Source organism: Colius striatus, chromosome 2 (assembly GCF_028858725.1).
Source record: "Colius striatus isolate bColStr4 chromosome 2, bColStr4.1.hap1, whole genome shotgun sequence".
Taxonomy (NCBI): Eukaryota; Metazoa; Chordata; class Aves; order Coliiformes; family Coliidae; genus Colius; species Colius striatus.
In genome coordinates, this window is record NC_084760.1 from 94532833 (window position 1) to 94551094 (window position 18262).

At 42.7% G+C, this 18262-nt stretch overlaps 1 protein-coding gene across 4 annotated transcripts; it reads right to left on the minus strand.

Moving 5' to 3' along the window:
* Positions 1-4963: 4963 nt before the first annotated feature.
* On the minus strand, positions 4964-17892 carry YPEL5 (yippee like 5). 4 transcript variants are annotated; one of them, XM_061991538.1, is made up of 6 exons: positions 17793-17892; positions 14128-14271; positions 13957-14028; positions 13621-13763; positions 8827-8999; positions 4964-7119 (listed from the first exon to the last, which is right to left on the minus strand). In XM_061991538.1, the coding sequence occupies exons 5-6, from the start codon at positions 8965-8967 to the stop codon at positions 6895-6897; spliced, it is 366 nt and encodes a 121-aa protein (XP_061847522.1). In that variant the 5' UTR covers positions 8968-8999; positions 13621-13763; positions 13957-14028; positions 14128-14271; positions 17793-17892; the 3' UTR covers positions 4964-6894. The 4 variants fall into 4 exon arrangements, with proteins under 4 accessions (XP_061847522.1, XP_061847524.1, XP_061847525.1 ...); XM_061991540.1 differs by having other exon boundaries at positions 14128-14286; XM_061991541.1 differs by lacking the exon at positions 14128-14271.
* Positions 17893-18262: the final 370 nt, after the last annotated feature.

An 18262-nucleotide genomic window follows, 5' to 3' on the forward strand; every position in this document is an offset into this window, starting at 1 on the left:
CACAGGATCATTCCCAAAGAATGCCTGACAAAACACCAAAATCAACAGCTACTTATACCCAACACTTTTGTTCCTCTCTATTATGCACACAAAGTCCGATTATAATTGTTCATTAAAGTTGCCCTTTACCTTGATTAGTTGCCATTAATTTTACACATTACATCACTCATTCACTCAAGCTATACATATTTATACATATATTTCAAAATTACTTGGCCAACTAACTGCTCTGAGCTACTGATTATCTTGTGCTCTAGACCTGAATAGTAAGGGGGTTGGGGGTGGGGGGGGGGACAGGGCGCAGCTTAATGGTTGAGATAACAAATCCTTTCTTCTTCTTTGGAAGCAGTTACTCCCAACATTGTTCTTGGATGTTTTATGGCTTGCAGGTCTGAATAGTCCACCTTGTTCCCACTCTCATCCCCATGATATCTGACTTCTCATGCATGTTCTTTCCTTTGGGAGCAGCTTCACAAAGGAGGCCTAGGTTTGATTAGTTATGCTAACTTACTTATAAACTTATTTAAAGCTAATTATTTGATACAATCACTAAATTTTCATGCTCAGAGCATCTCACCTTCTTCATTGGGCACATGAGCAAAGACCTATCCCTGAAAAGTAATAAATATCCTCTTCTTCCTTCTGTACTTCCCATCTAGTTGGGCTTAGAATAATAGTCAAACTCTCCCAAGGACAAGGGATTGTTACATTAGGTCTTTAAGGACAGATGAAAGCCACCAGGCATTTTTTTGGCTAAGCACCCTTTAATGAGCTACTCATTCCCCTTTGTGCCTCTAGTAGGAAAGGGGTCTCCCACCTTCACTACCACACCTATTGCAACATCTACCATTAGTCTGCAAACAGCTATAGCCTGCAGTCTGTTGTAATTCAGTAAAGGTACCGTTTCAAATACTTGTAAATGTTTACAACAGTCAAATCAAATGCTTCCAAATGAAAAAGAAAATTCCATGTCTAAACATCCCTGAGTTCTAGATGCAAACAGTGCTGCATCCTGATGTCAGCTCCTGGACAGAGGCAAAATGTAATATCTGTACACCCTTATCTCTCATACCTACCTATGCCAGACACTTTGAAAATGCAAATTCATGCCATAGCTTTTTGTTCCTTCTCCTATTTTTATTTCTACAAGAAAAGAAAGATTCTGATAGTGTTAAATGCCTCAGATAATGAGAATAAAAACAGAGCCAGGAAGACAAATACTTTCCAGCTTCCTCCACCCAAACACAAAGAGGCCAGAAACTTAGTGCTCTTTCCCATTATCAGTGTCCTACAGCAAGGACATTTCATGAGGTTTCTCAAAAGAAACAGAAGTGCTTATAGTCAGTCTCTTCCTCTGTTTATCAGGAGGCCTTAGATGCTTTACAATACCCAAGTGATTTCCACTTCCCCTGAACCCAGAGAAGCCATAAAGAAGAGGTGCAAGCTTAACTCTAGGATTTCTCCCACATCTGGTGCTTCTGGGTGAATTTGTCTGCTTTAGTTAAGGCCGGAACTCCTCAGCACACACAAATGTTTTGCTTCATTTTGTATCTGGGTTTTTCTTCCATAACCTGCCTCCCGTTGCAGAGATTCTGGCAATTTCTTAGACTAGTGCCAGGGTTTATTTTTGCAGTAACAAGTCAGACAGGAACACAGCCACCCTTCCAACTGAGCAGCAGACAGAGCAGCCTGTACCAAGCCATGGGTATTTCAGGTCCTTGGGAGACAAATGCCACGTTTAAGAGGCCCAGACTGCTGTCTCACAGTCACCTCCTTTATAAAAAGAGAAACTGCAATGCAAAATTCAGCAGATCCTGCTACAGCATGGCAATGGAAATGTCCTGTGAATAGGGTGAATCGGGTCTGCCTTCACATCGCCTCTACCCAGAGTAGGATGTTCAGTCAAGTATCATTCTCCAAAAACCCCTCTGCCTAGCCCAGAGGATGAGAGAATATCATTAATACCTGGACAGAAGGGCCCTTGCCCAGTGAAAAGTTGGCATTATGAGTCTCAGCAGCTTTACTAGCATCACAGAAATCCATTCAAATAAGAAACTTATTAGTAAAAACCCAAAAGGCTGTAAGGCAAATGTGAGATTTCTCCTCTTCTAATTTCCTACACGTACCAGAAATCCTTACACCAGAGAGGCAGTGAGGGAAGTAACTGTCAGACCAGGAACGGCCCCACATTGTTGAAATTAGGCTCCTTGGAAGCTGTGGAATATCTTTGCCATGTAGTAGCTGATGAGACAGAGAGGAGCTCATTTTCTTTGTTCGTATTTCAGATTTCCTGAAACAAGCAAAAAGCTTACACAGTGACATAGTCAGTCAATCAGTTCATACTCCTCATCCCTCTAAGTGATCTTTTGAAGTTCTTGTGCAATTTTAATTCCAGACAGGGGCCTCACAATTACTTATATCTTTAAAGTCCTGCAAAAGCAGGGCCCAGACTGAAGTGCAATCCTCATCAGTGCCCCAAGCAAACTAAAAAGTCTGAAGCTATTCATCCTTGTTAGGCATCAGGGAGTCTACAAAGCCTTCAAGATCCAGAGGAAATCAAGCTGCACTAGATTTGTTTATTATTATTTTGTTAAAGTGAAGGCAAGTCCAAGGTAAAAACAAACAAACAAAACAAACACAGCTCACTATTTCTGGCTTTTGAAGAATAGTATTGCAACACCACAGTTTAGGTTTCTCTTCTAAAATAGGGTTGAAGAACCAGCTGGCCTTTTCCCACAACAATGCCACAACCATCCTTATACCTGGCTATCGTGGCCTGAACTGCAGCTTCACTAACCATGAGCCAGCAATGTGCCCTCGTGGCCAAGAAGGCCAATGGCATCCTGGGATGCATCAAGAAGAGTGTGGCCAGCAGCTCAAGGGAGGTTCTGCTACCCCTCTACTCTGCCCTGGTGAGGCCTCATCTGGAGTCCCGTGTCCAGTTCTGGGCTCCTCAGCTCAAGAGGGACAGGGAAGTGCTGGACAGAGTCCAGCACAGGGCCACCAAGATGATCAGGGCACTGGAACATCTTTCATACGAGGAAAGGCTGCGGGAACTGGGGCTGTTTAGTCTGGAGGAGACTGAGGGGAGATCTTATTAACATTTACAAATATCTAAAGGGTGGGTGTCAGGAGGTTGGGACATCCCTTTTTTCTATGATATCTAGCAACAGGACAAGGGGTAATGGGATGAAGCTGGAACACAAAAAGTTCCACTTAAACATAGAAAAAACTATTTCACTGTTCAGGTGAGGGAGTCCTGGCACAGGCTGCCCAGAGGGGTTGTGGAGTCTCCTTCCTTGGCAGTCTTCCAGACCTGCCTGGACATGTTCCTATGTGACCTGATCTAGGTTGACCTGCTTCTGCAGGAGAGTTGGACTAGATTATCTCTAGAGGTCCCTTCCAACCCCTACCATTCTATGATTCTATGATTCACAGGTTCCTTACCTGTTAATCATCCACTCTGGATCTGTTGAATTTATTTTCTATAGCTCTGGCAGAAATCTGTAGCGAAGAGCTTGTTTCTTGAGGCTACTATACAAATTACTTTCAGGAAAAAGAATGAATATGTGTAGTTATTCCAGGAAATATAATGTATATGTATGTAACAGGGCAACAGGTGTGCCTGATGCACCACCCAGCATGTATGTCAGGAGGAACTAACCCCCGTGCATTCAGTGCTGCAACAAAGAAGACCTGCCTTCTAAAACTTACAACAAAGTGTTAAGAGGGTTCTTTAAAGTACCAACTTTTATGGAACACCTACACTGCAACGAGAGGATGAGATCATAGCAAGGGTAATGTAAACTCTAATATATCCAATGTCATATAACACTCTAATGCCTCACAAGCCATAGCACTACTGCTAGCCCCAGCTGCTGCCTAAGCTGTACACATTCCAAGGGCTCCACAAACGCACAGGGGAGTCTTGTGCTCTGGTAATTTCCCTGCTACTTTCTTGGCCCAAGAGAGGATAAGCACAGCATCACGTGCCAGGCGCAAGTTCACTGTAGTGGCACATTTTGCTGTGCCAGCCATGCTTTGTTTAGGAATCCAAGGCTGCTGCACTACTACAAAACAACATATGAAACCAAATAGCAATGTCTTCCCTGCTGCTAGTGTACTGTAACCAGTCATCTTGCTCCCTACAGATAAGTTATCTGTATTCACACACAAAGTGTCCTAAGGAGGAGTAGTCAAAATTTATGAGGCTAAACCCTCCCACGGAGACATCAAGGTGATATAGAAGGGAATAGCCATTAGGCTAAAAGAGCAATCCAAAGTCTACTGCTTTAAAGCTGCAATGGACTTAAGTCTCACAGGCTTTCACTGAATTCACCTCAATAGTGTTTTTCTAATCATAGACTTTGGGGAATGTAATCTTTAATATCTCAGTCTAACATCCTACCAAAATGAAGAGGTCTTAACATATTAAGTTAGAATAAATTTCTCAAGGCTCCATTTACACCAATGGGATCCTCTCGCCTCAATTCTTACCTTACAGCTTATGAAGTTGACTAGCTCCTAGCAGGATTCTCCCTAACATTTGCATACAAAGAAAAAAAGTAACAGAATTCCAGTTACACAAAATCCCCAATTCCTCCCTTTCCAAACCACTTCAGAAGAGTAAACTTCACATTTCTCGCAGAAGCGGAAGTTCTGCTTAGCTTGCAGTCTTTTCAAAGGCATCCAGAATTCCATTAAAGGAGCAATTTTCTGGCTTTATTTTCTCTTCAATAGGAATAAATTGAAGGCTTTCAAGTGTCCAAGTGGTATGCATGAAGCTTTACTTACTTAACACCTTCCAACAGTACACCTTTTGCCACCTATTCAGAGAGATGCTCATCGGCAGCTTGTCACTGTGCTGTACAAACCCAAGGATTTACTCATTGCAGGGAATGGGAGACAGGTGATGTTATTCACAGTTGACAGAAAACTACTCAAAAAGAATGGCAAATATCAATTCAGGACAAAACATACTTTATTGTACTGTAATGTCAGAAGTACAAGAAAAGTACTGCAGAGAACCATGCTAATAGGGCTTTCAGGGTCTGTGAAGGACAGAAGTACAAGATAATAGGGTACTACTGTACTCAGTGCAAAAACTGATTCATTTGAGGCACAAGTACACTATTGTTTAAGCAGCTTGATTCAAGCACAGCTCTGGTATGTGATCTACTCTGTCTTCTTTCTCTGTGATAATTCTATGATAATGCTACTTTTACATGGAACAGGCAGCAGATTCAAGTCAGGGGTGTCCAAATTGCCACTTGCCAACCAAAAAAACTAAGAAAAATCCTCTGCATAGTCACAGTCCACATTTGAGTTTCAGGTGTGGAGCTGTGGCTAGTGAAGAAAATTCATTCAGAAGGGCCAGAGCCCAGATCTGTTTGGTTGGGTGTTTTTTTTTTTTAACCCCATTTGTGGGTAACATTTCATGTCGACCACAATGGATCCCATACAAAAAAAACTCTCCAAACTTATCTCTTTGATAAGGAATCATACATATCTAACATTCAAATAAATTTCAGCCCTTGAGATCTTAACTTATGGCTTAAGACATAATGAAAGTGTTTGGGCACCCTTGAGTTAAGTTAGTGAAGAGCATTTTTGCTAAAAAGGCAAGCAAGATCACCGTTTCAAACAGAGCTGACCTCTACAAGAAGAAAGCAGGAATCCAAGTTACTACTAGGCTGACATGTACTACTGCCCAGAAAGACAAAAAAAGTAACATCACAACAAAAAGGTTCAACAAAGTTGAAAGATAAAGGTTTCAACACCAGAAGCAGCATTTTAAAACAAGCTGTTTAAGTTATAACCTTTTCAAGAGATGCAGATTGCATGACTCTGGGCATGAACAAACATGCTGGCAATCTTCTCCTTTTACACAGCAGCTGTGTTTAACATAGGAAGTTCTGGGTTTAAAGAAAGCTCCTTGAAGAATTAAGATCTGCAATTCCCTGTCTACTTAATGAAATTAGTAAATAAACAACAAAAAAATTACTATTGGAACAGTACTTTCTCATCTGGATCCCTATCATTACAAACACAGCTTGATTTGTAAGCAACGCGAGACTAAACAGACAACTATCATTTTATATTATTACTATGCTTATAAGTTACATCAGTTAAAGTTAAAAAAAAGCCAAGCAGTTTTGCCCTATTTCAAGAATAGTTTCCAATCAACACCAGTTTACATGGTGAATGGGACTTCACAAATAAACAAGGAACGGTGACATCTTTGGACCAAAAATGACAAGAAATAATGGGCTCTGTGCTACCAGTCAACCTCAACAAGAATATGGCACAAGGGCCAGCCCAAGCTGTACCAACACTGAACCTTTAGCACTCGGCACAAATTCGGATCTCTTTACTTTAGCTAGCAAATCAGGCAAAGATTGGGTAAAAAAAACCAAAACTAATCAAAACCAACCAAAACCAGCTAACTAAAAACTTAAGCCAAAAAATGGAATATACCTCTTAAAAAACATCTGTAGCTTTAAAATAACTTTATGCTGACATCAGTTTGTGCAAACTAAAAAAAGACTCATTGAATTTCTCTCTAAGAAAAGACAAATCCCTCAAATATTCTCCTTTTAGCCCATTGTATCTGTAGATACAATCTCAAATCTACCAGATGTAAATGCAAGAGAGAGAAAGTTACAGCATCTGCACAACATTCTTTCTACAAACAGCTGCTGGAGGGAAAGTAAAATATAAAAGGAATAAAGAAAGGAAGGTTCCATCTGAAATACTCTCACAATCTTTCCCACTCCGTAGTCCATGAATCCGACTCTGATGCTAAGGTGACAGTGTATGTAAGCAGATTTTTTTGTTGATTTTATTATTTTTGAGTTTCAATCGAAGAGAACCAGAGAAGAGACTCAAGCCTCTTCAGGAATTGTCGGATGGAACGTGCTCCTCGAATCCTTCGCTCTCCCGGACCAGCGCTCGTTCCAGGATAACGCGACCCTCCTTGTAGCGCTGGCTGTCTTCGGTGGCAAATTCATAGATCCAACCCAGTTTGCTGTTGCAGTTCTTGCAGCTCACGTCTCGAACCATGTGGCGGCCAGTGAGCATGACCCGATCCTGAACTTCACTGTATTGCAGATTTACCACCTGACACAAATACACAAGAGACAGCGAACAGAAAGAATTAGTCTGCCTCCAGCAGAGCTTGGTGACAACGTGCACGACTGTTAACATTTTAAAAGTAAAGAATCTGTGGCACTGCACATGAACCAAAAACTGCAGTGAGTCAACAGCCCCTGAAAAATCTCCTGCTTGAGAAGGTGACACTTTAAAGACATGCTTCATGGGGATGTACAACCCTCACTCTTCAACTGAGAAAAACAGACGCTATCACAAGACATATATACTGCAGACTATAGATGCAGACATATCACAAGACATAGCACAAGGTGAGTGGTTGGGCTCAATGATCTTAAAGGACTTTTCCAACTGTAATGATTCCATGATTCTATAGAGACTGCAGAGTGCTGTGCTCAACTCCTGGTGAATAGCTTGTAAACGAATTTCTATCAATCTGCTTGAAATATATGTAACCTATTTCTAGCAGCTGGTGTGATCACTCATTCCCAGAAATAAGAAACAAAATGTTAAAAGAGGTACTTCTTTAAAAATCTTGGTGTGCTTTTGAAATAACCATCTAAGAAAAAAGAAGGCTTGGTGGCTACTGTGAAGACTTTAAACAATTACCTCTTTGTGCTCTGTCTCAGCAGTTAAAAACAGACTTTAAACTTCGTTAGGCAGCAACATCACTGAACAAAGATGTATAAATTCATTGAAAAGTTATGTCAGGGCTATATCCAAGCTGCTAATATGCAGTAGGATTCTAAAAGACGGGGCTGCACTGCTTCCTCAACTTACAGCAGACTGTGCTTGCTCTCCCTGCTTCAGCTATAAGGCTTTTGACTGTAGAAATGTAAACCCCCCCCCCCTTTTTTTTTTTTCAACCTCACTATGCAACAAGAACCCCAGGATCTACTGCTCATTGGATGAGAAAGAAATCAGATGCACAGTTCTTTACAAAGCCTAACACTTACATATAAATACTCCTGACAGGATTCAGCATACCAGAAATCTCAAGGCCAAGCACAGTTCAGTGAAGACGTTACTGATGCCTCTGCCAACACTGACAATGGCCAAATGGCTCTCAAAAAAATAACCAACCAAACCAAAACAGACCGATGATCACATGGCTAGGAACTCTGTGAGAAAGCAAAGGATGACTACTGTTTTTTCAATGAGTGAAGTCCACATGAGGGGTTAATAAATAATGCTACAATTCACTCAGTAATATTTCAATCTGTTGAAATAACCCCATTAAACTAGACCAGAGTACTGGTGCCTGTAAGAGACTGTGGTTACCTAAAGTTGCCAAACCACTCTTAGCTTAAATGCACTTTAGAAACTAAACAGAGAAACTAAACCTTAGAAGGTTTAGAAATGAAATCTTTTTTTAACTGAGTAGAAGTGTAAATGCCTTTGAAATTCTTTGATGGCTAAAAGATACTCTTCTGGTGAATCAGAGGTTCATATTAAGAAGTCTCTAAAGTCAAAACACCGTGCATGTTGGCATGATGCCTCTATACACACAATCTTCAATACCATCTTTGAGTATTGCAGATAAACTAATCTAAACAGCTTGCCATCAATAGTAAACATCTATTTTGACTTCAAAGACAGATGAATAGAACAAAATAAAAATTAGCTGAGAAGCTTTTCAGTTTTGATGACAGATTCATACCCCACAAACTCACTTTTCAAAAGGAAGTAGCAATTGCCCCTCAGCTTCTTACCAACCTTGTTAAAAAGAAAGGCTCTTCCTGTGGCCCCTGTAAAACGAGTGGAGATGAGCTCAGAACGGTTGGTCAGAATTGTGTCACAGTTTGCACAGGAGAACAGGCGAGTGCCACCAATATGATCCAGAAAAATTCTTCCCATTTTCAGAACTTACGTAAATTTATACCCAAGACCTGAAAGCAAAAAAGAAAGATCACATACATGTAAAAAAAACCCCCAAACTTTGCAGCAAGAAAGCCCAAACAACCTCATATATATGGCAGCACATTCTGCAAACCAATTCAGCTAACACAGAGGTTCTTCCTTTCATTGTTGACTTACTGAACTTCTAGACAACATTCACCCTTTCACATTAAGGCAACTTATTTCCCAAAGTAACCACCTTACTAGTAAGATGACACACCTAGATAAAAACTAATTACATTAAATAAGCAAAACATGAATTGAAACCTTTAAAAGATGGTTCAGACATTTGCAGACCACTACTGGACCCTACAGTTCTTAAACTTAAAAGCTTCCACTTCTTCCCTATCTCTCTCCTTTCTTTAATGCAATACTGAAATTCCATTCCAGTATATTCCCGACGACTCACTCATCTTAGTCAGCACTGGGAAATGAAGCACTGAGAAGCACATTGAGTCATCAAGACTATTATAGTTTAATTTTCTCAAGTCACCTCTCCTTTTTAAAAAATACATATTTATTTTGTCACTTCCCCTCAGCTTTGCACAATTTATGACACGCAGCCACACACCATCACCACTCAGGATGCTTCAGTCATCTAGTGTAGCAGTCTGGTCTACGGAATTTGACTTGACACTTCTAAGTTTCGTACACATAAACAGGAAAAGTTCTGATGCTGTTTCACATAAACAACCCACCCAGTCTTTACACCGAACAGGTTTACATACAAATATTTAAAGCTGTCTCATCTAAATACAAAATACTGTGTCATCTGCCTAAGCTATTTACAAAGCATCATCACTAAAATACCTGAACAACCTCAGTGAGCAGATAATGAGAGCTTAGAAAGCTTCTACCAGCAGGTCAGCAGTACCTGATAAATAAATTTCTTCACTATTTAGCAAAATGAAAGTATCTCACCAACTTCACACCAACTAACATAAATTACTCAAAGTCAGCTAGTGAGTAGGCACAGAACACATTAGACAGCTGAAAACTTAATTCATGAAGGATTAGATAACATGCCGCAGGAATTAGATGATGTTATTTCCATTTCAACTGCAGAAGTTTTATGACTAAACATCTATGGTTAAACAAGTTAAATATACATCCATTTATGCTTTAGATGTGGAATCAGAAGAATACGGTTGCTGCTTTTATCATGCACAGCAATGCAAAGTAAACCTGACACACTGCAACATTGAAGTTGTGTGGGTTTTACTTTTCAGAGGAGGAGAAAGTGTCCTGTTTGTGCAGAAATTAATCTATTTTTGTGCTTAAGTTGAACATTCTGTGTTAAATGTCTTTAAGAAGCAGAAATACTCAAATGAAACCATTTCAAGTTTTGGGGGATCACTTTCTTCAAGATGACTACGACATGCACAAGAACACACAAAAACTGGAAGTACCATTTCTACATGTAAAAATCACAACTCACTGGTACCATGACTTCTTTTTCAACTGCTTTATTTCACCATCGTGTTTTCCTGCAATATGTGGCAATAAAAAAAGAGTTCCTAAGAGTGAACAGAGTGATTTCAGCACAAGTTGCCTACATTCAGATTTTTCAAATCACTATTGGTCTTCTGTATCCCACCTGAGGGACACAAAAATTCAAAACAAATGAATGACCTGTTCCTTTAAAGATGATATAATTCCCATTTCTCTTCTTGAAATAAAACAGGCTTTGAATTTGATAAAAATATTTCAAAGACTTAGCAGAGTGAAGGGGTGTGACTCCACCAAAAATACAGGAAGTATTTTTCTTCAATTTCCCTAAGCATTATACCTTTCTAATATGCTTTTATGTCTCCTAGCAAGCAAGGGCAAAAGAAAACATTAAAATGTGAATAGTGACAGCATGAAGGAAAATCAACAGACAATAAGTGTGAATAAACAAGTATCAGTTAAAGCCTCCAACCAGAAGAAGCCACAAATACACACAGAAAAAGCAATTGTGACAGATATGCCCATAAGGCACTTGGCCAAGCTCCACGTGCCATCCTTTACTAATTTTGGATAATGTTATTTCTGTGCTGATTGTACTGTGGATTACTAACAATTAACTGATCATAAGATACTGTAAACGTGGAATCAACATCCAAGGGGGTATTTCTTTCAGAGGAAACATAATGCTCTCCCTGACAGTATTTTTAGAAGCTGACATAAAACAAATCCAAAAGCATCCCTGACCATAAGCAACACAAACGCTAAGCTTGGCAAGTGACACGAACAGATCCATTACACAGACTAACCTTGTAAAGCATGACATTTGGGAAAATATGCATCTGAACACATAAAACACAGAAACATTACCTATCTAAAAACATAATTCACGTTACTGTGCCCAGAAAAGGAGAAACCCTGTCACTAAAACCAAGTGTGTTACTTGTGGATATGGCACTATGCACAGACTTAAGTGTCAAGTCCTGAAGATATTGAACATGGAAATAAACGCATAAACAAACAGCACAAAGACTTAAGGCTGAAAAATCTGCCTAATAATATAAGGTCTAAAATCAAGTCTTTAAAGTAACCTTTTCAAGTATTTAAATGAAACTTTGAATAAGATATGGGTCCCAGCAGAAAGATTAAGTGAGATTTAACTGATGGTAGCACAAGGCTGTGAGAATTTGGACTGAAGTTACAGCACAGTCTAATAAAGCAATTGGTAACAGAACGATTTTCTTCAGAATACAGTGCATCAGAAACACGTATTCTTGAAATGAATAAATACACACTTTAAAACACAGAAAGTTATCCTCTATAATCTGCATTGTAAGAGTCAAAACAGATTAGATTTTGAGTACGCTTTCTTTTTTTAAGAAACTGCTAAAATAATGTAATCCTACTAGAATGTCTTAACACTCAAAATAAGCTCGACACTTAGTAGATCCATAATAGATTTCAGTCAAACCAGGTAGCAGCTTACAACTGTCATTAGCTCTTAGTTTTGACTGCTACAGGTTTTCAATGAATCTGAAAAAGGTCCATCTGAGGTGTTACAAAACTAGTCACCTTACACTGATTGGTATATTACTGCTTGCAGTACGAGAAAAGCTACAAAATGACTGGTAGCAAGGCAACCTTCAAATGCTGGATTTGATAATGAATTTTCCTAATAAGCTAACATGGAACTTTTGCTTTTTCTTCTCATATAAGGTAGAGAGGTCAATTTCAATTTGGAACCATTTCACACTCTCCCCATCTGTCCCTCTTTTTTTTTTTTGTCCAAGCTAAAAATTTAGTATTCACTCCTAAGACCAACTCAGAAGATACTTGCTGCGGATAAAGACTGTTCTCTCCTTATGTGAGGAACTTGAATCCTGTAGGATACACTCTTTGTACACTGGAAAAAACAGAAGCATAACAGAACAAGGGAAAGTAATTTTCTGTTGCACTGAGGCTTGGATCCCTCACGTACAGAAGCGGTGTGTACAAAGTCATCCAAGATAACTGTGATTTTTTTTTTCCCCCTATAGTCTTCACTTCCCATGTAGAAGGTGTGGGCGTCTATTTATGTTCACACATACATAAATGATCTGAAAAAGCCACTTATAGGCAGCTTTTATAGGCAGTGGGAGGGCTCTCTTAAATGAAGAGATGCCAAAGAATTGCAAAACATTAAAGCATTTACAAAATGCAAGATCCTCCAGTTAGGAGAAGGAAAATGCAAGAAGTGCATTCAACCTCTGCACTTAAAAACAGGGAAAATAACTTGCATGGGTTCAGAGAGCCAGTGACTTCCCTATTGTTATTCACAGACCCTGAAAGTGACAATACCTCGTCACATCATCATGCTACTAGCAGGAAGCAGCACATGAGAATCTTGGTTATTCCCAAAATCAAAAGCTGAGGAAAGAACAGAGATATTGTTCTTTTTGGGGCTCTTGATTTCATCTTTAAAGTCAGATAAACATTCTTTGTTGGGTATGTATCAGTGATGAAGTATCAGTGATCCCACCCTCATGTAAATACCAAATACAAATCATATTATTAAATTAATGGTGCTAACATAAAAAAAGCAGACTTATTTACTTTCACCAATGAGATATAAAGTATGTATTGCTTGTCACATCTCCACAGTTCAGAGACAGGTACTTTACTGAATTGAGAGATGATGCTACTGTGTCATTAGTCAGCTCCCTGACCATCACTGTCAACCTGCACTCTGGAGAGAACCTTTAACAGACCAATCAATGACAGCTGTCGTTACCTAACTAGAGAGGGTTGCTGACAATGCATCATTTTGACAGTATGAACCTTGATACAACTTCTTAGTCCTACTGTGAAACGTTTCCTGCCCGCATGCTTCTCCCATGGACAGACAAGGAACCACAAGCACTGTGGCTGTGGGCTATAATACATAGTCCTAGAGCAGTGTGCTCCCAAACTTCCACTTGTCTTTCAGCGTTGACTTTGGCAACACTGAGCAACAGCTGTCAAAGAACTGACATTCAACAGCTTAAATCTGACCACTATCTGCACACAGAGCTGAAACCACCTGAAGCACTACTTGGTACTTGTAGTACCTAATCTACCTACCTTCACAAGCAACAAAGAACAAAAAAGTAACACAAAGAATTCTTTATTAACGTTTTAAAAACTAACAGTTTTGTCCCAGATTGCATTTCTTGAAGTCAGAGGACCGTCAACATTTGGGATAGCCAGCAGGCACTTTCTGTGTATACACTGGACTGTGGATATTTCAGGAGCCTCAATGTTGCTTCAGCACCATCTACTGCATCTCAGATCTACAACAGAAAACAGTTGCTAGTTAAAGGATTAAAAAAACCCACAAAAACAAATCTATGACAGTCTGTCTTTCATCATTTCACCAGATCAAACTTTTTCCTTTGTATGGGGAGCCAACAAGCATGCTCTACCCCTTGAGAAAGAGCTGTGTATTCCCCAAGGCACAGTAAAGCATTCTGAAGACACACTTACTCTGGAACTGGGCTTAAACTTCATCTTCACATTTCAGGAACAGGGCTTAAGCCTCCTCTTCTCATCTCAGAGCTAGGCAAAAGAAGAAAAAGAATACTTAGCACAACTACACAAGACTACATGTTAAAGAATCACTAGGTGAGCAAAACCAATAAAAATCTTGCTCCTTACCTTCCCAGGTTTCTGCGGCTCACAAGGTGAGGGTGCATCCAAAAACACACACATGGCCAGGCTCTTAGGAGGTCTGAGATTCAACCAGCTGCCACTGACTTCTGCGACTGCTGAAGTGAGCAAGGCCTAGCCTCTGGCCTCTGCCTACATGCAGAATTCCTTATCAGAAAGCACCACATGTGGCCAAACACAAAGTGAACTGGCACAGTATGCTATGCTCATTAGAAACATTCAGCTACTGTAGCAAACTGTACAAGGAAGTTAATACGGTCAAATGACTGAAGAGGCTTGGGCGAAGTACTGAAAGCTATGCCCAGATACAATGCACAACATCTGCCTACAACAGGTTGCTTTGCAGGGTGAAGCTGCATTTGTGAAAGTCACAGCAGTGTTATTTTCTATAGCAAAATGGCTTTTTTTTCCTAGGTAAGGCGAAAGCATCGCATTAGAAAACTGATACTTAGCTATGCTAGTATTACATCGTATTGGTGTACACAACCACTAACACAGGGTAGTTCCTTACAGGTCTATAGAGAGCAGAGCCACACAGATGTGTGCTTGTTACTACTACAGCCCCTCCCCATATCTCAGCATCTCTCACACAGTAACTTTTACACACTCACAACACTCTTGCTAGATAACATATAAAAGTATTAGTTTACAAATGGTATCAGACTCAAATTAATTTTCTTTCCTACTACTACACAGAGTCCAAAAGCAGCAACTGTTCCCATCTCCTTGTCTCCTTTTCCCTTCCTTTTCCCCCCTTTCCCTTCATGTCTCCCCTTTCTCTCCCCTAAGAGGAGGAAAAAGACCACTTTTTCCAATTCCTTGACTGTTTTAAAATAAAGCTGGGTTTGTAGCAAATTTATTCTTACACTACTTATGCAGTTAAGGGAACTTTTGCCTATTAATCCATTTTGCAACATTCAGAAAGCTAAAGTACTTCAAATTTTCTGGTTTTATTAATTTTAGTGCTGAAGAACAAATTTTCACCCAAACATACCACTGGTTTCATGAGTCACAAAAAATCCAACAACAACAAAAATCACATAAATTTTAAAGAAATGGTGAAAAGACAATGACAATCCAAACTTCCATACAAAGATATCCAACTGTCAGAGAGGGTGATAATATGCTTTAGTATAGCTCCCCAAGAAATTTTTATTTAAAGGCTCCAATAGTAATGAAAGCCTTGCTAACATCCACAGTGTATGGACATTTCCCCATCTCATTTAATAAGATATTTTGAAGTTAAATCTTGCTTAAAGGAATTATGTATTTTGGCAAGAGCTGAGCAACTCAATTTCAACATAGGTCAAACGACAGTAAACAAACATGAACCTAATACAACAGTAAACAAACATGAACCTAATACAATAGTAAACAAACATGAACCTAATTCAGACAAGCTTGTGATGGGTACCAGGAGAGGAAATGCTAAATATATACATGTATATTTGTGTACACGTGTACCACTCTGTCTGTCAGATGATATGTAACAAATTTCATCTGTTTGTGTCGTCTCCTCTACCAGGATTTGAGGTACAATTTCTTTTGTCCTCACACACTTGGCAGTCACATCTGAAACGCACTCGTTATTATTAAAATCTATATATAAACAATTAGATCTGCATTCTATAGGTACTTCCACGATTAAAGAAGTGAAAGCAGCAGATGACAGAAGCCTCTAAACAGTATTTCTCAACATTTGAAAAAGAGAGCAATGCTTAAAAAAATCAGTTTTGTTTGCCACAAACATTACTTAAATTCAGCAACCCAGAATGAGTCTATACATAAAAGGACTATATATAGCTGTTACATAGCTATAACATAGCTTTTTATATAGCTGTTACATGGCTATATATATAGCTGAACCAGCACATGAGGGAATCGTTACAACCACACAACAAGTTCCCCCACTTTCTGCCACCAGTCACAAACATAGTTATGCTAATGGATAACTTATTGCCATTAGTGGTTGACAAGCTTGCTCAGTGACAGGTACCACTTTTGAGAAGAGCCATGCCCTGTGCTTCTGTGTCACAAGACTTGTTGTTGTTGGTTTGTTAGTCCTTCAATCTAACTCTCACATTGCGTTTAAAGAAAACTATTTTATTAAATTATATTGTGCTATTATTGCAAAATACTCCCTTTTTTCTTAAATAAACACGTTGGATTAATCTAATCTCTATCTGACTCCACAGTACAGCTGAGGTCTGTACATTGAGTAACAAATGAATAGACAAATGACTGTCTTCACATTCCTTTTTTTGCTATGACTAGAACCTTTTCCAGAGGAAAAAGAAGTGCTTGCCAAATGTTTCGGTTCCCTGGGAATCCATACTTCCATGGGCAAAACCTGTCTAAGAGTTGACAGGTGAAGCTGGCTCATTGCTGAGAGAGCCCCGAGCCCTTCCTTAAGTCAAGAGCCACCACCCCTCAGTTTCTGTTCACCGGCTCCCCGTCAGAGGCACTGCTCAGGCATGGACACGGGGCTTCCTCGGGGCTGTTTCGGCCCGTATGAGCAAGCTCGACAGAGTGGTGAACGAGTAGCACCTTCTAATTGGGAACAGGGAAGAGAGGGGCGTCAAGAGGCACTGACACCCAAGCCGGGCACCGAAGTCGGCAGACCCGCGCTAACTGCTGGGCTAGGGGGTGGGAGACTGACCCACGCTCTGCCAGGCGGTGGCAGACACTCGCGGAACCCCTCGCGGCAGCGCCGGCTGAGGCGTTGGCGAGACCCCCCGCCGCCGCAGCCACCGGCCGCCGCCGGGAGCCTCCTGCCCTGTCACGCTGAGGACCGTGAGGAGGGAGGCGGCGGCGAGAGGGCGACGATCCCTACCCCCTGCCCACGCGTGCGCCGTGGGGCCGCGCCGCCGCGGCCGTTGCCCCCGCGCCGCCGCCGACACACACAAAGCCCCGCGCGGGGGCGGGCCCCGGCGCAGCGCCGTCACGGGGGCGCGCGCAGCCAACCGCCGCCGGCTCGGCCCCCGGCGCCGCCGCCGGGCGCTGCCGGCAGCGCAGGCAACTTGACAACAAACAGGAGGAAACAGCTGACGGGAGGCCCCGGCGCCGCCGCCGCCGTGAGGGGTGCCTGGGCCGACCACCGGCCTCGCGGCCGGTTCTGTTGTCCCAACTCCCGCTCCTCGCGGCCCACCCCATCTCCCCTCGCCGTACAGTGATGAGGGACGGCGGGCGGAGGGGTCTGGGCATGGCTCCGTGTTCCCCCCGCCGGGGGCCCCGCACAGGAACTGGCCCTAAAAGTTGCCACCGCCCCTCTGGGGAGGGGAGGCGGCGGCGGCGATGCGGGGCCGGGGAAGGAAGTTGTGGCCGCGGCGGGTAGGGGATGCTCGGTGCTGGCCCTGGGCAGAGGGCCGGGCAGGAAGGCTGGGCGGCGCTGGGAGACGCTGACGGAGGAAGAGACGGGATGGGGGAAGGCCGGTGCTCTGACGCGGCGCCGGGCCACAGTGGGGTAGGCAGGGCCGGCGCTGACCCCCTCCGCAGCGCCGGGCCGGAGCGGCTCGCCCGGGGCCCCGCCGCGGCCCGAGAGACACAGTGCCGCGGCCCGGAGTGGCGGCCGTCACCTCCCTCCCCAGCCGTCAGCGGCCCGCCCCGGCCTCCCTGAGCCGCGCGGAGCGCGGCGCGACCCCCCGCCCGGTTACCTGGCGAAGGGGAGCAGCGGCGGCAGCTGCGGCTCCGTACCCGGTGTCTTCCCCCAGCCCTCCACAGCCCCGACGCTCCGGCTCGGCGGCGCGGCTCCGCCTCCCCACGGCCCCGCCCCCGCCGGGTGTCAATCAGCATGGCCGAGGCCCCGCCCGCGGTCGCCTCGGGGCTGCGGTCGATGGGTCGGCGACCGGTGGGAGCAGTACTCGGCGGATAGAGGGGCCCGGCGACAGCGGGTCAGCCCTTCTCTGCCCACCAAGTGCCCAGGCGCCTGTAAGCTGCCACCCCGAGCACGGTGCCCTCCGCTCACATCTTCACTGCCAGGCCCCCTTCCCTTGGCAGCCCCATCAGTCAGGGCTGCCTGCTGCTCGCCATAGGCCTGGCTGGGAGGAAGGGGAGCCCCGTCTCCATGGCCATGCCTTACTTTTCCTTCTCTGGCCTCTGCATGCCAAGGGACTTAGCCTGCCCT

Bases quoted from the DNA above. Each gene is read 5' to 3' on its own strand.
- YPEL5 (XM_061991542.1), bottom strand. From the start codon at position 8,967: ATGGGAAGAATTTTTCTGGATCATATTGGTGGCACTCGCCTGTTCTCC. The intron at 7,120-8,826 runs GTTGGTAAGAAG...TATTTGTGTCAG, and splicing joins GAGCCTTTCTTTTTAACAAG to GTGGTAAATCTGCAATACAG.